Source organism: Garra rufa, chromosome 9, assembly GCF_049309525.1.
Source record: "Garra rufa chromosome 9, GarRuf1.0, whole genome shotgun sequence".
Classification (NCBI taxonomy): domain Eukaryota; kingdom Metazoa; phylum Chordata; class Actinopteri; order Cypriniformes; family Cyprinidae; genus Garra; species Garra rufa.
In genome coordinates this window covers 23,792,554-23,815,374 of record NC_133369.1, presented here as the reverse complement: position 1 = coordinate 23,815,374, position 22,821 = coordinate 23,792,554, and the positions used below count along the sequence as shown (strand labels likewise).

Below are 22,821 nucleotides of genomic sequence, written 5' to 3'. Positions count from 1 at the left end.
TTTCAGAATGTTGCATTGTTGTTTTTGATTAAATACATATGAGGAATGAAAAACTGGATGCCACAGATGTTTTGCGAAGTAGGTGGTAGAATTTTCACAAAGAAAACAGGATATTTAATGAAACAAATGTCTCATTGTAATCAAAAAGACATTTGATCACATGAATACAGTAATCTGTCCCGCCACATTAAAGAGTGTAAAAAACAAATTATTGTATTTTGGTATAAATCTGACAGATTTTGAAAGCTGGGACTTTGTTTTATATTGAAAGTAAAAAAAAGCACAAAGCTTTTTGCTATGCGCACGCATTACAAATAGGCCTAATGAATGCAATCAAAGACATGAAATATTATTTCCAAGCATACTGTCCCTGCGAGTATAATACATGCCATGATTTTGCAAATAATCCCACATATATTCAATAAATTCGTAAATTTATATTCATAAATTCCAGTGGCCTTGCAACTTCTCCTGGTGCTCCCAATCTGGGCCATTTGCATGCACAGGCTATACTCACAAAATATTATAACTTTAATTGCTATGATTTAATTCTCGTAATTTCGACCTTTATGTTCGAAACATTCTGACTTCTCGTAATTCTGCCTTCATTCTCTAAATATTTCGACTTATTCTTAAAATATTACGACTTTAATCTCGTAATTTTAGACATTTTTTATTTTTTAACATGTCTCTACAACTTTATCCCAGTCATGCTCTTCAGTGACACTGTGCTCTCCTTGCCACAAAAGTGCACAAACCTAAAAAACATAATAAAACAATAGCGCTCAAATGGTTCAGTATGAAATGCCACCACAAATGTGTGACAGACTTTCAGTCTTTCTTATAAAAGCCTTACAAAATTTCATACATTCAGCCCACCGAAAATAATTTGTGGCCTAGATGTCTGTGCACAATTGTTTATCGTGCCACGTGTGTGTGAAAAGTATATTTTTGTGGATTTTGAGTGTGTAGATAAGCACTGAGCTTTGATCATTAATAACTCAAAAAGCATGCTTTGGTAAGATTAAGGTCAGATTTGCAACAGTGTGAGAGATTACATCTGCTCTAAGAGGCAAACTGCCTGTTTGTAAGCCTTGTGTCGCGCATGTGTGTACGTATGGGTGAGCCGCATGCGTGTCGAGTGGGCAGGATTTAGCTGTTCGGACTGAGCGCATTACAAGGCAACTTTGTCCTGTTTCCCTGCTCAGCAAAATCCAATGACTTTCCTGAGGGATTCTGGGGGCAAAAATCGTATAATCATCGCTATGAACACAAAAAATGTGCTGTATTAATGTGGTAGGCAGATTATTTTAGGGTTATTGTTCTATGAGATGATGGCCAAAGTAAAGCAGCTCTCGAATGACCATGACAGAACAAACCAAAGTGACCTGAACGGGGGAAGAGAGGAGTCAGTTAGTGACAAAAGAAAGCTTTGTGAGACAATATGCTTTCACTCTGCATCACTATCGACATATTTTTTGTCTGTGGCTGTTCCTTTCAAATTCTGGATCTTCTTTCTGCTCCTTTTAGTCTCTAAATCAGTGGTTCTTGATTGTCATTTATTATTATTATAATGAACTATGGCAGTCCAAAAACTGTAGTGTTTGAAATAGGAAGCATTTTCTTCTCGATTTACATGATGAGCAAATTCAATTATTTGCATTTAACATCAGAACATCCTCTAACATAAGCTGCAGAGCCAGAATGTGGTTGTATCTTTCAGATGATGTGGAGTCAATACCGCTCTAAAACTCAGATCAGATTATATTTCTACGCTGTTTTTCTCTCTCACAGAAATACTCACAGTCCAATACCTGCCGGTATTTCCCAATATAACACCATCAGACACACTTTTGTGTGTTGTTGAGTGCTTTCTGTATTAGCTTTATGTGTGTTTGGGGTTATTCAGCTACAGTATACTTCAGGGACAAAACTATCCCTAGAAGTTAGATAAATCCGTCAGAAACTCCCCTTGGGAACATCTAGTAATGTCTTTGAATTGGAAAAAAGATTCATGCAGTAAATAATAGGGAATCGAGAAACGCTTTTTATTTAGAGCCGTTTTCATTTCTCACAATAACCAGACAAGAATACTGGTCATATCGACTTGAAATAAAGTTTTAGAGTAGGAAGGCCTGAAAACAACGATAGCCCGTCTCCACCACTGAATAAAGAATATAAAAAGATAATTGCAACTTTTTCTCACAATTCTTTTTTCTCGCAATTCTGACTTTTTTCCTCAGAATTGCATGATACAAACTCAGATTTCTGACTTTTCCCCTCAGAATAGCATGATACAAAATCACAATTATGACTTTTCCCTCAGAATTGCATGATACAAATCCGGAATTCTGACTTTTCCCTTAGAATTGCATGATACAAATTCGGAATTCTTATTTTTTCTCAGAATTGCATGATATAATCTTGAAATTCTGACTTTTTCCCTTAGAATTGCATGATGCAAACTCGAAATTCAGATTTTTTTTCTTCATAATTGCTTGATACAATCTCAGAATTCTGACTTCTTTCCTCAGAATTGCATGATACAAATTAGGAATTCCGACTTTTTTCCTCGGAATTGCATGATGCAATCTTGGAATTCTGACTTTTTTTTTAATAAAAATTGCATGATGCAAACTCGGAATTCTGACTTTTTTCCTCAGAATTGCATGATACAAATTCGGAATTCTGACTTTTTCCTCGGAATTGCATGATACAATCTTAGAATTCTGACTTTTTTCTCATAATTGCATGATACAATCTTAGAATTCTGACTTTTTTCTCCTAATTGCATGATACAATCTTAGAATTCTGACTTTTTCCTCGGAAATGCATGATGCAATCTTAGAATTCTGACTTTTTTCTCATAATTGCATGATACAAACTCGGAATTCTAACATTTTCCCTTAAAATTGCATGATACAAAATCAGAATTCTGACTTTTTCCTCGGAATTGCATGATGCAATCTTAGAATTCTGACTTTTTTCTCATAATTGCATGATACAAACTCGGACTTCTAACATTTTGCCTTAAAATTGCATGATACAAAATCTGAACTCTGACTTTTTCCCTCAGAATTGCATGATAAAAACTCAGAATTCTGGGTTTTACCTCAGAATAGCAAGTTTATATCTCACTATTATTGTGGGGACCAAATAATAAAAAAATACAAATAAACAGGAAAATCTGACTAAACCTGCACTAAAGAGATTGATAATATAGAATTTACCATGGTGACTTTAATTTTAGTTAAATTATTACAATTATAGAATAAAAATAAAAATGTCTTATAGGTTTGAGGTTGAGTAATTACTGACAGAATTGTTATTTTTGGGTGAACTATCCCTAAGCACAGTTTAACGTAATAAATTGTGCTTTAAAAATTATACGAAAAAATATTGGTGCTTTTGTGTAGTATTTTCTTAATATTTTATGAATACAAAATCAAAAGCAAGAATAGAGTACCAAATGAATTCTGAATCAAAGCAGAATCATTAAATGACATTAAAAAACAAACAAAAAAAGATGCATTTTATATTAATAAAATGCAAAATGTTGTTTTAAAGATAAAGTTTGGATTTAAGGTCAGTCAGCTTTATATAAAGTGTAAAAACAACAGAAGTCTATTCATAAGTAAATGTCTGTATATTTTGTTTGTTTGTTCTTGTGGGAACCAAATGTTAAAAAATAAAAATAAACAGACAGGAAAATCTATTTATTTATTATCCACCTTATTCTTCAACACGGAAGTAAGCGTATGGGTGTGCCCCCTTACTGCAAAAATAAGGTGGATAAGATAATGTGTAGACAATGTTTCATGATGAAAACATTACAAAAGTAAAAAATGCGCTAGGAAGTGCAAGGGCATATTTTTTATTAAACAGAAAACGACATAACTATGACATACGACGAAAACCATTTACTCACTGTCTCTTCCCGGCAATCCTCTATCTTTTTTGTCATCACATTTGTTGCATTCGCTGAAGTAGAGGAGGATGAACATGTCTAGCATCACCCACACCAAAGAGGTGGCCAGCACCACCTTACAGTACGCAAACTTCCTCATCTTCACACCTGAAATGCACACAAACACAAACAGGGGTGTTACACATGAGAACAGGTACAAGAAAACACTTGAAAAGCTGCCAGCAATATTTCACACCTACAAACCAGCAACCAGACACCGTGGGTTACACCTTACTGTATGCCAGCTAGTTTTAAACACAATAGTCAAGAAAAACATATATTACATCTATACGAGCCTCGAAGCTGTGAGCAATAGCTTACAGACAATTCCAGCTATCTAAAAAAGTTACAAGCACAGACACTTTATCATCTTCACACAAAAATAAAGCACCACATGTTTTCCGAAGAAAAACAGTGGACATATTGTCACATCCTTCTCCCTAAAGTCCAGGGATAAAGTAATGGTTTCTTGCACCGAAAAAGCCTCTCTGGCCCTTGGAAAATAAATTTTGTAGAACAGCTTGAAGAAACAGTTTTGCATATTTAAAGGTACACTGCTTTATTCTATGTGTTGACGTGATTTGAACTGAAACAGGAAGACAGGGCGGGACATATCCAGCGGTCCCGTCTCCTTTCTTAAATAGCCAATAGCATTTTGCTTATATCACAGCTTAGGAAAGAGTATTTGATTGGACAGAAAGTTTGATGAGAAGCTAAAGGGCAGGGTGATGTAATCAAAATTCATCAATATCAAATACATATTGGACGAAGTTAGAGACTGTAAGTTCTCACAAAGTGAGTACCCCCTTACATTTCAGCAACCATTTTAGTATATCTTCTCTAGGGACAATACTCTAGAAATGAAATTTGGATATAGTTTAGAGTAGTCAATGTGCAGCTTGTATAGCAGTATAGATTTGCTGTCCTATGAAAATAACTCAACACACAGCCATTATTGTCAAAATAGCTGGCAACAAAAGTGAGTACACCCTAAGTGATAACAGCAGTGTGTTGTTTTACCATGCAAAGCCACATGTCCTATTCATCATGGTTATGTTTTCGTCTGCTTGACAGGACCTTACAAAGTTGTGTATCTTGTATTAGAGCAGTTAAAATTTGGTGCTTTTAAGTACAATTCTCTCACACTGTCAACTGGGTGTTCAACATGGCATCTCATGACAAAGAACTCTCGGAGGATTTGAGAATTAGAATTGTTGCTCTCCACAACGATGGCCAAATCTATTAGAGGTTCAGTAACACCCTGAAACCGAGTTACAGGGTTGATCAACGAAGTTGAGTACTCGTTGTGTGCGTCAGGTGCAGAACCTGGCTTTCTAAAAACAGATTCATGAGTGCTGCCAGCATTGCTTTAAAGGTTGCAGAAGTAGAAGGTCAGCTTGTCAGTAGGGATGTAACGGTATCAAAACTTCACGGTACGGTAATACCTCGATATGAATGTCACGGTACGGTATTTATTGAATCATTTACAGGAAAAACAAAACTAATGAAGAGACTCGAAAAAAGTGCCAGAAGTGCTTATTAAACAGTTTACATGAACACTGAACATATCAATGGCATACAAATTAGCCATCTATCACTTTGAAACAGGAACTTCAATTTTAATAACAAAAAATTATTAAACCATGTAAAAAAAAAATAAATAAAAAAAAGTTTCAATTTAGTATTCATGAAAACTCAGAAAAAGTAAAAATAGCAGCCTACTTATTGCAGCTGGCCCATGTGCTGAATGAGTATTTGAGAACACTCACCTCATTCACTCACACACTCACTTATTCAGACAGAGACAGGTTTTTTTTAAAGGAAATCTAGCATATTAACATTATCTGGTAAAAGCTGGGATCTCTGGGCATTTACAATGTCCCCTGCAACAGAAAAAACCCTCTCACTTGGGACCAGAGTATGTGAGCGGAGTGGAGTGGCAACAATTTCCCCTCCGTGCTCTGTGCATTTAATAATCACTCCGCTCCAGGTCCAGCTCCGCTCCGGGTTCACAATTTTCCGCTCCCGCTGCACTCCTCGCTCACTGATGTCAGAAACACCGCTCCGCGTCAAAAAAAAATCAGAAATAATGTTTGAAATATAACGGTCCTGTTCATAACTTATATTAAAATAAATCCTAAAATAAAATAACAGGAGAGTTTGGAACACTAGTGTGCAAACTTTGTTCCTACCACATACCAAGCTAATAACATCAGCATTAAAAGAGTATAATTGCTGCTTTATGCAGTGCAAAGTTTGTAATGAAAATAAAAATACATTTTCGTCAGTTATTTTACTTATGGATCGCTGCATTTCTTACAAATTTCTGCTCATTCGAAATTGGATACCATTACATTTGTTTTAATGCATTAACAGAGTGATTGTGTGTGAACATGATGTCCATTGCCGTCATCATAGCGTTCACATTATTTCTGATTTGAGTGATTCAACTCTATCAAGCGAAATATGTTTAGCATGTGAATTCCTGCTTAATATGCAGTTATATTACGGACAGTTTGCGTGAATTGTTCTCATGATGGAGCGCTGGTGGAGCGGTCTTGGAGCGAGTTAAAACCACGACGCTCCGTCTTTTCAAAAATCTGCTCCTCCCTCCATTCAGAATCACAACAGACAGCAAAGGATGATGGCCACGCCTGGGCTGATGGGAATTGTAGTTCCCGCTACCTCCCGTTCGCTCCATTCGCCTAAGCAAACTTTTCTCAGAAGACCTATCGTTTTATCGAGTCAGGCGACCACGGTAGTATCGAAAAAATTAGCTATTGCGGTACGACGGTATTTACAATACCGTTACATCCCTACTTGTCAGTGTTCAGACCATTCACCACACACTGCAACAAGTCAGTTTGCATAGGCGTCATCCAAGAAGGAAGCCTCATCTGAAGCTGGTTCACAAGAAAGCCCGCAAACAGTTTGCTGAAGACAACCTGTCCAAGAGCCAACGGCATCCTCAAGTGTAAGGTGGAGAAGCACCATGTGTCTAACATCCAGCAGCTCCGTGAGGAAGGGATGAGGATCCCAGCAACAACCTGTGCAGCTCTGGTGAATTCCATGCCCAGGATGATTAAGGCAGTGCCAGATAACAATTGTGGTAACACAATATATTGACACTTTAGACAACTTCACTTAGGGTGTACTCACTTTTGTTACCAGCTATTTTGACAATAATGGCTGTATGTTAAGTAATTTTCAGGGGACAATAAATATATACTGCTATACAAGCTGCACATTGACTACTTTAAAATATATACAAGTTTAATTTATATAGTATTGACCCTTGAGAAGATATACTAAAATGATTACTGAAATGTGAGGGATCACTTGTGTGACACACTGTATTTGTTCTAATTTTGTCATTGTTTTGGAGCACACTAGCTTACAGATAACCTTAAGGCTAACATATTCATACTAAAAGCCAAAAAAACTTCAATTTTGAGTTTAATGGGGACCTTAAATGACCCCTGTTGAGATTGGCTAAACTCTTTGCATGTGAAACAAGTATCAACATTACTGGCAAATTGCTAAACACTAAATAGGGCAGATATATACATATTTTAATGTATTCATGACAACAAAATCATGAATGACCTATCTTTGCAGCTTAATTTCCATAAAGGGTCTTGGCGGACTGACTGGGAAGCTGTGAATTATGAACATGAGTATTTCTCCATAGTAGCTTTTTTACATCAAAAGAGCAAGAAAATACATTTATTCTATGATTTTCCGTGACCTCAGTTAAGGGCAAACATCTCAAGCAATGAAAGGTGAATACTAATAAGATATCTGACTCTGGTAGTCTCACTATACCACATTAACAGATGATTTGGAGCGTTTATTCCAAAAACTGCTCAGATTTGACCCCTGACTTAACGGAGGGTGAAAATTTCATTCTTTAGCAGGGTTTCTTTAATCCAGCCATCTGCCTTCATTAATGAACTGGAAATTAATCTTTTATTAGCCAACTAGGACTGCAATGAGAAAAGAGGAGAGATGAGGAAGACATGAAAGGGAAGGAAGGATGATGCTCCTATGGGAGGTGAGCAGCGTGTGATACGCTTTGATAAAGGAGAGGTCATTATAACGTAATTACACGGCATCACAGCTCACACGCTGAGGCTTCAGTGAATCGAAATCAGACAAGCCCTAAAAATTCAAAACCAATTTGTAGAACATAATCCGTTACTACAAATGCCTCACTCACCTCGAGCCCAGAGAGTAAATGTGTTAGTAAAAGTACCCTGCCAGACTCAGAAAACCATTTCTTTATGCAGCATCCTATGACAGTGCCACAGAGAAAGTAACATTAATGTATAGTTCACCCAAAAACAAATGTCATTCCAAACCTGTGGAAGACAAGTTAGGATATTCTGACTAAACTGTTTTGTTTATAAAATGAACATCATTGACAACACTGACATTTTTTAAATATTTTCTTTTGTCATCCACTGCAGAAAGAACGCCATACAGGTTCAAAACAACATTTATACATTCCAGTCCATTACGGAGTCTTTGAGCAGGAGGTTGCCCAGCATGCTGCGGTTGACAAAAAACAAACCTGAAAGCCTTTCCTCTGTGACTCCATCTCTCTCTCCAGAGAGCCGTACCAAACTTCTGTCATTGTCCCCGTCCAACTGTACCTATAGAGTTCTTTGAAGTGTGTGTGTGTGTGTGTGTGTGTGTGTGTGTGTGTGTGTGTGTGTGTGTGTGTGTGTGTGTGTGTGTGTGTGTGTGTGTGTGTCTCTTTGTGCTCTGCATAAGGGAAGAGGGAATCCGCTCAGACAGCCATTTTAAAGGGAACAGCAAGCCATCAAAAGACAAAAAAAGAAACAGTGGCCACTGTCATCCCGTCACTCTTCTTTATTTTCTGACCCACCAGAGATAAATGCTATAATAACACACTTTTGATTCACAACATTTCCAAAACACTTTTGGGAAACAGCCATTTGTGTACTATAGGGCTGCAACTAACGATTATTTCAATAATCGATTAATCTGTCGATTATTTTTTCGATTAATCGATGAATCGGATTAAAAAAAAGAAAGAAAGGGGTTAATTTACAACCCTTTATTCAAAAACAGAACTAAAATCTTTAGAAAGTGCACGAACAAGTTGCTCCTTGAACTGTTATAAAATTAATAATAATAATAAAATAAAAATGGACTAACACAAAAAACATACATTTGTATGCTTTACATCTACCAAATATATAGACTTTTTTAAAATAAATAAACTAACTAAATAAACTATAAAAATGCTATCCGTCAAGACAGTGGCTTGCTGTGGTGTACATGATGCATTTCCCATCAAGAAGCCTCTCAAATTAAATTCCTCAGTGCGCATTAAAAAAGTCATGTGACTTTGCACGCTGGAACGGGACAACTTGACTAACTTTCTGCTACATTCATTCTGTCATGGCGGTGTTTAGCGTCCTGCCATCAGCAGCGACCAGCTGGAAGAGTTCCGCATTCAAATGCACGCAAGACTGGCCTCAAAGCCCCAGCAAAAGTAATTACCATGAATGTGTCAGGGCAAAAATTAAGGAAATATTGAATTACTTACTAATAAACTAGTAATTTCTGATTCAGTGTTGCAAAGATGAAGCTGAAGTTCCTGCCATCTGCTCATTAATGCCTAATGCATCTTTAAACTAAGGTAGACCCTTTACAGTTCCGGGTGGCATTTTACTCTTACCTTTATAAGCAAAAAAAGAGATTCCACATTGCACTAGCGTCTACATGTTCTGCAAAGCGCGCTTCTCTCCGCACAAACTTTGGATTTATATTCATTGAATGATTAAACTAATATTGTGATATGTTTTAAGTTTTTTTATATCAATGGATTTTAATTTAAATCGCGATGACTTGAGCAGGCTATTGATCTGTCTGCCGCTGTTTGCTAGGTCATGACTTTAAAAAAACGAAAACTTGAATTTAACAAACAAAACGTGTTCCAAATATATCTCTAAATTAACTTTATAAACTAAAGAAACGAAAATAAATGTAATCACTTTGCTATTAAAACAGCAGCTGTGTAATGAGGAAGAGAAAGAGAAAAAAAAAGACAGTCGGACTGGAAATGATGAACTGTCGAACATTGTTGCAAGGAATGTTTGTTTAATAGCCTATTTAATATTCTTAGGCTACTTTCTTAATTAAACATTATTTCTTTGATTTATTTTAGCGTTGGCTGCTTGTTCGCTGACTGAAGTGTAGGCTATATATAAAAAAAACAACGTGCCACCGTCACAGCCCTATTCAAAACTGAGACGATTTCACCTCAGCAGAGCTCCTCTTTCTCCTTACGGTTGTGGTATGTTTTCGACACATTATACAGACAGACAGTGTTACAAAAACTATAGAAGTAGTTTTCTCCATCTCCACTATCCAACGACCTAGAGCTGGGCGGTATGACCAAAAATTTATATCACGGTATTTTTCAAAATTATACGGTATCACGGTATATGACGGTATTATTTTTTTTTCATGCATGACTAGGTGTTAACCACATTTCCTAATAAATTAGAGAATAATTACTGCAGTATATTGGCTTACATTGACCGGACTAGTATTAACCCAGGTTTGATTGGTCTCACAAAATGCTGCTGTTCACAAAGAAGTGACAGTGGCACTCATAATTGTAATGAGGTGAAGAAATCAGAATTCATGATTTGCAGTCAAAATACACAACACTTTATTGTGCATTCTTCACAAGTTCACATTTACAAGTCTACGCGTTTCTCTTCCAGCAGGAGGCGCTGTCAGAATGGTAGTATACAAAGTAGCGCAACAAATGATTTTGAAACGTGCAGCGCTCATATTTATTCAATGGATAGCCTTTTGAAGTTTCATCGCAATTCTTGTCTTTCAGTCCCCACATTTTAGACCACCTGAAATCATAATTATGACTTTCATAACCCCCTAATAACACTGCAGTCATCAATGAAAATTAAGAGCTTTATTTAAGACTTTCAAAAACAAACCTTACACAAAATACGTTTCTTTTTTATTTATTTTTCCCACCATGTTCGGGGCACAAGAAAAATATTAAGGGACTAAATTAATATCAGCATATGAAGTATAATCGTCTCTCATTGTCTGAAAGAATGCACATCAGATGCTGAAAGTCAGTTTTTACTTTCACTTTAACATATTGATCAGTTTCCACGTTGCTTGTGTGATATCCATTGGCTTTAAAGCATAAATATTAATAAAAATACAGTATATAGAAAAGACATATCTTTAAAATATTGCGACGTAACACCAACGTAAAACCATTGTTTTTCTCTCACTGAAAGCTACATCTGTCTGCGCACAATGCGCCGATCTCTGCTCTCATCACTGCAGACGCACCCCCTCTTGAAATTTTGGCATTACAAGTTTTGCAAATCGCTAACCCTGGGTCTTTCTCAGATATACTGAAATACGTCCACACCTCAGATGTGTTGCTTCAGACAAGCACGTGCAAGCTGCGGTTTCTGTTTGCGTCAACATACGTGTTCCCAGCGCTTTGTACACACACACTCACCGGTATTGGGGTATATGAAAAATGAATATCATTAAAAAAAAAAACACCGGTATTCGGTATGAAAAGGTATACCGCCCAGCCCTACAACGACCCGTACAGCAGCTGTTTTGCGATCGAGAATTGGCTGCTGTGAAAGTAGGCTAGCCTAAGTAGGCTTAAATACAAACATGTATATCAAATAAATCGGGACAGCACCGATCTGTGTGCTAGCAGACCGGGAGGTGCAAGATTCGATCTTCGAACGCCTTACATTACCAGATAATCTTAATCATAAATTAAATCCGCATTTTTTGATGGAAACACAGTTTATGAGGCACCGAACTCTGCTGGCATCAGTGCGGGAGAGAGACCGAATGTGTCCACTCCGCACTGCACTCCTTTTTTTAAATATATAATTAACCAAATGCCTCTGCGTCGCGCGACACAACGAATCGATTATGAAATTCGTTGCCAACTCTTTTAGTAATCGATTTTTATCGATTTTATCGATTCGTTGTTGCAGCCCTAGTGTACTATGTACCTCCCAATGACTTGCTACTGATAAATTTAAGAGGATTGTGAAATTTATTTTAGATCTAATACAAAATGTATAATATATATTACATTTATTACATTAAAAAAATTTCTTGTTTGTACATTTACATCTCCCTTTTCATAACATTACATTTTAATGGGTCATGAACAATACATATTATTTTATACAACAGTTCTTTCTGGTCCTTGAAACTAATTGGCTGGGAGGAGTGTGATATTCTAGTGATATCAGAACTATATATATATATATATATATATATATATATATATATATACACACACACACACACACACACACACACATACATATACATATACATATACATTCTTGTCCAAAAAATTTTAAAACAACATTCCGTGACACAAAAACTGAAGTTCCAGTGGCTACAGTGCAAAGTATTATTAAAAATACAAGACGTTCCGCACTGTGAAAAATCTCAAAAAGTGACACCTGTGCTGGCCAGGAGGATAGTGAGAGAGGTAAAAAAAAGAATCCAAGGATCACCACCAAGGCCATTCTGATGAATCTGGGCTCTGCTGGTGGCAACATCTCAAGACAGACAGTCCAACGGACACTGCACACCGCTGGGTTACACGGATGCAGACCAAGGAGGACACCACTTCTCCAGATAAGGCACACAAAAGCCCGCTTGGCCTTTGCAAATGCTCATCTGGACAAAGAAGACTTCTGGTCTTCTGTTTTATGGTCAGATAAAACAAAAATTTAATTGTTTGGCCACAATGATGTAGCCTTCATTTGGCGTAAAAAAAGGAGAAGACTTCAACCCTAAGAACACCATCCCCACTGTCAAACATGGTGGTAGAAACCTAATGTTTTGGGGGTGTTTTTCAGTCGGTGGACCAGGGAACCTAATCACAGTAAACGGCACCAGTGGACACCAGCATCAGCATTTCAGCACGACAACGACCCAAAACACACAGCAAAAGTGGTGAAGAAATGGTTAGCAGACAAAACATGAATGTTTTGCAGTGGCCCAGCCAGAGTCCTGACTTAAATCTAATTGAGAATCTGTGGAGGGAGCTAAAGATCAGGGTGATGGCAAGGAGACCCTCCAACCTGAAAGAGTTAGAGCTCATCACTAAAGATGAATGGGCAAAAATACCAGTGGAGACATGCAAAAAGCGCTTGATTGCTGTAATAGCCAATAAAGGCTTTTCTATTGATTATTGAGAAGGGTATGAATAATTTTGGACATGCCTTTTTTTTTTTTGTTCAAATGTAAATAAAAGCTTGGAAATATTTTTTTCCACAATGATGCCTCTTGTACATCGTCTTATTATCTTTTGGGAGAATCCTGTGTCATTTCCAGTAAAAAAAAAAATGGCTGGTTGAATAAAAGTCATTTTAAGTCAGAATTTGCCAGGGGTATGAATAATTTTGGGCTTGACTGTATATGTATATAATACAACATTTCTTTCTGGTCCTTCAATCTGATTGGCTGAGAGGAGTGTGATATTCTAGTGATAACGGGAATCAAACCGTTTCACAGTTTGTATCACTCCACTTGCTGTATTTTTTTTTTACAGCGAGTGTCATGGTGGACACCTAAATCCACAATAATTTAATAAAAACAAATACAGTTTTGTGACATGTAATGTAGTTTTAAGAGTTTTTAGGCAAGAATTTACTTGTTTAGACTTCAAATATGTGGTTTGTTAATACAGATAACAAGAATTCTTTCTGTCCCTTGAATCTGATTGGCTGAGAGGAGTGCGATATTCTAGTATTTCACCATATCACTTCGCTTGCTGTATTTCTTACAACAAGTGTCACAACGGATGCCCAAATCCACTATACTTTTATAAATAATACTGTTTTTGTGTCACAGAATATAACTTTTAGGAGAGAATGTACTTGTTTAGATTTCAAAAATGCCTATTTGAAAGTTGTTTTCGGAGATGTGAGCTCCAGAGTGACAGCGGCTGTTCAGCATTCATGAACCTGCCAAGAGCGGCCTTACCTCAGCCAGTTCTTCTGGAATTTGCTATTGCCATTACTCTAGTCTTCAGTGTTACTGATATGTTGATTTTGTGTACAAGAAACATTTCTTACTATTATTAATGTTTTAAAACAGTTGTGCAGTAAAAGTCACTTCTGATTAATTTAGTACTCATTTGTATAAAAAAAATACTGACCACAATTTTTTTTACAATAATGTGTATATATACACATACACTCACACATATAATTAAATTAAAAAAATAAACAAATTCACCATAAATAGTTTTCTGAGAATGATCCCTACACCCACTGCAGTACTGTAGGAGTGTGAGAATAATTACATCCGAGTGTCAGTGTCTGCATGCTAATAAACGCAGGTGTGACTATTAGGAGATATTTAAATGACATAAAAATGAATGTTAAACAGAACAGAGCAGTATGGTGTTAGAGCAGTCAAAAGCTTGCCAAAAACCTCTGGCATCTGATGTCTCTGAGGGGGTCTCACCAGCAGTCAAAGTTTGAGTGTGTGTGCGCGTGTGTTGAGCTCAAGGTTATGACTGGCACAGCAGCAACGCCACTGTTCTGGTGGCCCTCGTCCATCACAGTGGCAACGCCAAAGGCCCCTGCCCACGCCAGCTGGGCCAGACATTCATCACCGTGACAACACACACACACCTGAGTGAGCAAAGGCTTGAGAGATGAAAACAGACACACATATCCCTGGTGCATCGGCCTAAAATGGCAAAGGCTGACATCACAAATACAAACACAATCTGAATGAGAGTGTTTATGTCATCTAGAAATCTAAGAGGACAGGACGGGTTACACAACAAGATGAAAATGTGAATGCTGCTGACGTGAGTGACTCGGAACATAGATATGACAGATATACACTCTCCTCTGGTGGTGGTTTGTGTGTGCAGTGTGTAACATGCCGTAAAAGCCCTATGAGGTTACAGTATTAGATAAACAAAATAAAGCTGTGTCCTACTCCTGTGTTCTGAGCCCTTTCAAGGACTTTTTTCTAAGTTGTAAAAAAATTAATGAAGTACAACTGATTTCAGTATTTCTACTTCAAAATGTTACTTACAGTTTCTTTGTAATTATTTGAGAAATTTACCAGCAATTTCAGAGTGAAAACTGTTTCAAAGTAAATCCTATAGTTTTTAATCAGTGTAGTTGCTGGACTTGCTGAAGTCTGCAAAAATTGTATCTACACACGCAATTAAATATGACATCCTTATGCAGTGTATATGAGGGATATGATTTCATATTTACTTAAAAAAAAGTTGCATACTACCAGATCCCTTCCTTTCAAAATGGGTAGTTTTTAGCTAGAAAACGCTGTAATGTATTTCAGACTTTATGCTAATTACAGCAACAATAGGCTGCATTAAATGAGACTTTTCTGCCATTTGCCAATTTAAAAAACATTAATTAGTAATTCAAAATCCATTACATCAGGTTAAAAATGAGGGAGCTAAGCTCATGTTCAGGAACATGAACATATAAGAATAATTGCCTCACAGCTACACACCCTTACTATTCTGTCTGCTCTCTATAACTAAAAGGTAAATAATGCTGAAAATAATTAAAATAATAAAAGAAATAAATAAATAGAATAACTGGTCTACTGGGGTCTCTCCGCTTCAGAAACATTAACCACAGTAAAGGATGCTAATAGGGATTAGAAGTGAAGAACAGGGGAGAAATTTCAATTTTACACAAAAACAGACTGCAAAGAGACACATGAGGATTTGCAGAAAGAAATGAGTAATTCCAGTGGAATAATTCATGGGAAATTGTTCATTAAATTGCGAGACTAGATCACAGTACAGCAACGCCTAATGTTTTTCCACATTGTGAGAGCAAACAAAAAGCCAAGAGCCTGTGATGCTGTGCTTAGGAAAATTAACTTTTGTGTAAATGTCTCATAAAAAAAACCAAAAACAAGCATTACAATGCCACTCAACGTATGTTATTAAAATGATAAACAACATACTCTACTACAAAACAGTTTCAATGAAATCTCTCTCTTTGCCATCCTGTTCTCTTACGCACAGTCCTGTTGTCCCATTCATCTATATGTGCAAAACACACTTCCTTGGACAAATACCATTGTCTTATAAGCACTGAACGGTAATTGTTTTTCAGGATGACGTATGTAAAAGAACCTCTGCGTGACTCCGTGACATAGTTTTATTCATACAACACATACTGTACATGCCGAAGTTAAATATAGCTGTCAATTTGTGTTTATGGTTGTATGTGAGTATTGTGTGTATGTGAGGGTCAATTGTGTGGGTCAATTTAATTTACTTTATGTAAATTAAAAGAGCAGTAAGCCAGCTCTGAGGGTGTGTTCACACTTGTCATGTTTGGTTCGATTAAAACAAACTCTGGTGTGATTGCTCTTTTAGTGCAGTTCATTTGAGTAAGTGTGAATGCTGCCATCTGAACCCTTGTGTGCACCAAACAAGTGAACCGAGTCCGCTTAAAAAGATGGGTCTCGGTCTGCTTCCAACTGAACTCTGGTGTGGTTCGAATGAAGTATGAATGCAACACAGACCAAATACTTCAAAACGAATCAAAAACAGGAAGTAGTGTCAAGATGAGATGCTATGCAAATGATTTCACAAGCGGTGTATCCAAAACAAAATAAGCACAAGGAAATGTGGAGCAACGAGGAGGTTAAAGTGCCTTTTATGAGCTCTTTTTATGAGTTTGCAGTTGGATAAAAATTTAAATCATATACACAAAACAATGAGCACACTTAGTCCAGCAGACGGCATTAGGTGTGTTCAACTTTAAGCACCCCCAAGCAGACTGATCATATGTTCACACCTGTTCCTGCCTTTAGGTTTGGAATCTTTAGGTTCGCTGTCAAAAATGCCAGTGTGAATGCTAAGCAGACCAGGATCAAATGTATCATTTTTTTTTTTTGGCCCGGACCAAATGTACCAAACTAAGGGCCTGTCCACACGGAGACGCGTTTCGCTGTATACGTATACATTTTTTATCGTATTGGCGTTTCGTCCACACGGATCCGGCGTTTTAGGAGACTGAAACCGCTATTTTTTGAAACCGGGTCCCAAAGTGGATAAATCTGAAAACGACACCCTTGCGGTTTCGTGTGTACAGCCAATCCGTATATTTTGTGAAACGATGATGTCATCACATCACGTGTCGGCTGCGTCGCACGTAACAGCAACAACAATATTGGCGGACTACATGATTGTGTTCGTGTTGCTACTAAGCCTACTAGCTTTATTAGAGCAAAATCTATTGCTTCTATGCAACTGTTATGAGCAACAAGCGATAATGTTCGCATCTTCGTCTTCTTCTTCTTAGTTCGTATACAGCGCGCAAGGTTATGCGCATGCTCAAAGTCTTCTTCTCCGTGTATAGTGTATCTCTAAGGCAGAATTACAGCACCCCATACTGGTCTGGCATATATACTACACCGTTTTCAGTGGTTTCGTGTTTACGGAACTTTTTTTAGAACGAGGGGAAAAAAATGATCGGATAGGGAACGCACCGGCTTCGTGTGGACGGAGCCTAAAGTGGATCAGATCGAGCAGCAAAACACACTTCTAGCCAATCACCAGTAAAGGTCGTGTCTATTCATGATGGGGGAGGCGCCTGTGTTGTATAGCATGGTCATGAATTTGGGGGCGGAGCTATTAAGATAGGGGTGTGATCATTTTGAGGAGGGGAGTGTTTGTTTTGGTGACCACTAGGCATGGGATGATAACCGGTTTCAAGGTTTACCGCGGTTTGAAAAAGTCACGGTTTCAAAACCGGAAACAAAAAAAGTTATACCGTTCCTACGATATGCGCATTTTCTGTGTCAAAGTGAAAGCGCAGGACTCCCTACTAGGTTGTGTGTGTGCGTCCCTGCAGAGAAAACAATGCAGCCCCTCCCCCACCGGTTAGTGCTCAGGCGCGTGTCTGTGTTTGTGCACGTGATCCACAGTCAGTGAGATTCAGCAGTAATATAAGTTCAGGACGGCCAAAGGAGGTGAACCCCCACAACACAGAGTGGGGAACAGCAGACTATATGTACTAATTTTACGTTTCTGTGAACTTTAGCACAACAATTAAGTTAAAGTGAAATCACGTCTTTGCTTTTAAGCCTTCTGTCACGTTAAAGGTGCAGTGTGTAGGTTTTGTGGCATCTAGCGGCGAGATTGTGAATTGCAGCAGAGTACCGCTCACCCCTCCCTTTACAGAACTACGGAAGCCGATACAGGATTTAAATCTCACCTTTTTTTTTGACAGCAACGAATAGTGAGATTTCTTTTAAAATGTAATTTAAGGAATTATATTAACTTTATCATTCAATAAAACTATGTTATTGTGAATATTACTTGTTCATCATTGTGTCAGTGTTTTTTTCGCAAGCTGATTCTATGTTAATAAAAACATAATGGTTAATTAAGGTCTTTATGCACCCCTGAAAACATAGTTATTGCACCACTGTCTAGAGATCATCTTAAATATTACACGGGGCACCTTTAACACAAGTGACTGCAATTTAATTTAATTAAGAAGATTCAATTATTTATTTTAATTATTTTGCCTTCTGTTCCATGTTACAAAATGTTCTATATGTTTCCTAAAATAAAATATACTGTAATCCGTTTGGGGAAAAAAAGGTTGTTTTTTTTACCCAGACATTTAAATGTAACATTGTAGAGCAGTGATTACAATACCGTAATACCGTGAAACCGTGATATTTTTATCCAAGGTTATCATACCGTCAGAATCTTATACCGGCCCATGCCTAGTGACCACGTCACCACTATTGTGTTTTCACAAGCGACAATGGTGTATCAGTTCTAATGTCATGGCAAAAGTTCAAGCAAAGCTTGCTAACTGTTCTGGCGATGCCTGCGCAGACGAGCACAGAACGCTATTTAGAGTCCCAGCCTCAGAGGAGACAAGAGAGCAGTGGATTTATTGTTTTATTTACTGTATATTACACTGCTGCCACACAGATCTAATATAAACATGCAATTTCTTCCCCAGCTGTTTACCTTTACAGACATAATCGACTGTTTTTGTAACTCGTGTGTATTTTTAACATAACCTTGTGTGTATTTGACAGATCAAGTGCAATAAGACATAAAAGAGAAAACCGTATATCAGAAGTTTACACTAATATGGTTTAAAAATACATGAATTCAGCACAACAGACATAATAATTAAAACTAAACAATGTTTTTTTGGCAAAGGTACGCGCTGTAAAGACAGCTCTATCCTAGCAAAGGGGGCGGGAGCAGCATCTTATGCATTTAAAGAGACATGCACGAAAACTCAAAATAAGCATTTTCAAAATGATACAATAAATGAACACTTATTTTTGGCTAGTTTAAGCTGAAACTGCATTACTTGCTTAATGATAGTATTGCACCTGCAAGGTATGCACATGCACACATCACAATCAGCAAATATTAAAGCGTTACTGTGATTGTTCTTTTGAAGTTTTGAGTTTCACTTCCTGTGTTACTTCCTGCAGGGGATTCTTAACATGTTTTCACGTCGTGCAATATTCATGCTGTTATCTGATACTGAGACATATGGACAGGCACAGCACCTGTGTGTCACGTACAGAGGGGGTGGATTTCTGTTCAACATGCCACACACAAACAGAAATGTGAGTTAGCCTTCGGTCACACAAACAAATCCCCTACATGAAACATGAGAGAAACAGACAGACATGTGGGGGAAAGAAAAGGGACACAGGAAGAGAACGAGTGAAAGAGCAAGAACTGTCGCATGCTAAAGCAGAGAGCCTCTTAGCAGCTCTGGCTGGCAGGAAAACAGATGGGCACAGAAACCCGCTCGCTCACTCGCTCGCACCCCTGGTCGCATCACGCACACACGTCGAGATGTGAGACGGGAGGGTAATTAACTTTCTTTGGCTGTTGCCGTCTGTTAGAGAAAAGCAAATTAAACCCCTACAGCATCTCCTTCTTCCTATTCACAGTCCCTCCATCTTTCTCTCTACGCCTCCACCTCCGTTATCTCCCATTCAAAATGTTTTAGTAAAGTTCTCTTATTTCAGAAACAAACTAACACAACAGAGAAAAGAGAAAATGTGTGTTGAAATTATGATATCTGTGAACTTTTTATATCAAATATACATAAAAAAAAAAACAGACAGAAAAACAGACAGAACAACAGACAGGCAGGGAAATAATGATAGATATGGAAGAAAGAAAGGAAGAAAGAAAGAAAGAAAGAAAGAAAGAAAGAAAGAAAGAAAGAAAGAAAGAAAGAAAGAAAGAAAGAAAGAAAGAAAGAAAGAAAGAACAGATAGACGGAAAGAACAACAGACCAAATGACAAAAAGAACGATAGAAGACACATAGAAAGAATGACAGAACAACAGATAGATAGAAAGAGTAATAGGTAGAACGGCAGACAGAAGAGAAGAATGACAGATCAAATGACAAACAGAAAGAACGACAGAACAACAGATGAAAAAAGCAATAGATAGAATGGCAGACAGACAGAATGAACAACAGAATGAGACAGACGAAAAGAATGCTAGAAAGACAGACAGAAAGAATAGACAGAATGGCAGACAGACAAATAGAATGATAAAAGACAGAGACAGGCAGAAAGAACTAAAAAATTACAGAAACAACGTCTGAAGAACAGACAGATGTTAAGAGAAATAAATAGAACGACAGACAGAAGAATGACAGATCAAATGACAGATTGAAATATCAATAGATAGACAGAAAGACAGGCAGACGGACAGAGAGAACGATAAAATGCCAGAGACGGAAAGAACAACAGAATGAAAAACTGACAGACGTAAAGAATAATAAAAAGACAGACAGAGCAATAAAACGGCACAGATAGATAGAATGACAGACAGGCAGTAAGAACAAAAGATAGAATGACAAAGACAGAAAGAAAAAACGATAGACAGACAGAAAATTAGAATTATAGATAAATGAAGAAAATGATAGAAAAACAGACAGACAGAAAGAATGATAAAACGAAAAGAACAATGAATGATAAAACGAAAAGAGGAATAGATAGAACAGACAGGAAGAATAACAGTTCGAATGACAGACAAAGAACGACAGACAGAAAGAACTATAGAATAACAGTAGGGCTGGTCCGAATACCATTTTTTGAGCTTCGAAGCTTCGGTAGTAATCAACATCGAATATTCGAAGCTTCGGTGGGAGGGGCTGAACACATTCTTCTCTCTAATAAAGGCAGGAATCTCTGTATGCCTTTCTGTTTGCATTTTTATTATGTCGAGAACAGTACATCCAAACGATTTTTTCTGTGGACGCAAGGGAGTGCAGTGTTGCATGTTGGTGTAATATGGACACACCACACGTTCAGAATTAATAAATTGTAATAGAACATTGCTAGTTGGATGCGGCGCGCCTCACGCAGGCAGAGCTTATATGCTTCATGAACGGACACCGCGCTAGTGATACAAAACACACAGGTCTGTTAAGTGCAATACTTTTAATAAGGTAGCCTAACATTTTTTTAACAAACAAATCACTCCCAAATCAGAAATTAGCACAGTAATTATGGCACCGTAAAGGGTAGGCTGTTTAAAAAAGAAGAACGAAAAAAAATGGCGCGGTGTTTATATATAAATAAATTATTCATATCTAAATGATTTATTAATAAATATATATACATTATATATAACGTTTGTGTATATAAGCCTATATAAAATACATAGCCTAAGTATATTATTTTGAAACCCAAAATAAATGAGGCCCAAACATTTTTAACAAACGTGCATGTTTCTTTGAGCACTTCAGTCAGTGAACAATCAGCCTACAAAACGCTAAAATAAATCAAATAAATAATACATTTAAATATGAATCTAGCCTAAATAAGAATGTTAAATCGGCTATTAAACAAACATTCGTTGCAAACATTACTAAAACTTCGCCCGGACCTTCTCCGAAAGCTCATCAGAATTACTGGCCCGAGTCTGACTGGAACCGGTCTGTTTTCTCTTTCTCTTCCCCATTGCACAGCTGTTGTTTTTAATAGCAAAGTGATTACATTTATTTTCGTTTACTTAGGTTATAAAGTTAATTTAGAAATATATTTGGAACACTTTTTATTTGTTAAATTTAAGTTTTTGTTTTTTAAAGTAACGACCAAGTCATCACGATTTCAATTAAAACCCATAGACATAAGCACGCTTTGCAGAACATGAAGCGCCAGCCAGCGCTATGTGAAACTTCATTTTTGCTCATAAAGGTAAGACTAATATATCATCCGAAACTATAAAAAAATAATTTAAATAATTTAAATCGAAAACAAAACTCTTCCTTTAGCTATAGGCCTAATGCATATGCATTTAGGTATTAAAGGCGAGTCCAATGAGCAAATGGCATCAGGGTCGTCCACTTCATCTTTTTGTCAAATACTAGTTTATTAATAAATAATTAAAATATCTCCTTACTTTTTCCCGACACATTCATGGTAATTATTTTTGCTGGAGCTTTGCGGCCAGCTTACTGCGTGCATTTAAATGCAGAGGCGCGGTTGTCATTACGACAGTCACAGCCCTAGTTTTGCTTCAACCATTCAAGTGGGTCCGACTGTACTTTATGGTGTCTCTTAAATATTACTCAATTTCTCTCTCTCTCTCTCTCTTTTTTTTTTTTTGCTGTTTCTGTGTTAGTGGCGCAGCAGTCTGATCTTCTTCATTCATTTAAGTGTGAATGAGAACCGTTTCGCGGGGGATGCAAGGTGTATGAAAAAAAAACGAATATTCGAATCTCAAAATTTAAAATCGAATGCCAACCCA

The 22,821-nt window shown here is 37.2% G+C and overlaps 1 protein-coding gene across 1 annotated transcript in view; it reads right to left on the bottom strand.

Annotated features, from left to right (window-relative positions):
- The window catches only part of galnt1 (UDP-N-acetyl-alpha-D-galactosamine:polypeptide N-acetylgalactosaminyltransferase 1), a 101,816-nt gene that overhangs the window by 67,289 nt on the left and 11,706 nt on the right, over window positions 1-22,821 (bottom strand). Inside the window, exon 2 of the mRNA XM_073846622.1 lies at window positions 3,929-4,075. Within this exon, the coding sequence (XP_073702723.1) occupies window positions 3,929-4,067 (139 nt within the window). The 5' untranslated portion in view covers window positions 4,068-4,075. The remainder of the gene's footprint in view (window positions 1-3,928; window positions 4,076-22,821) is intronic.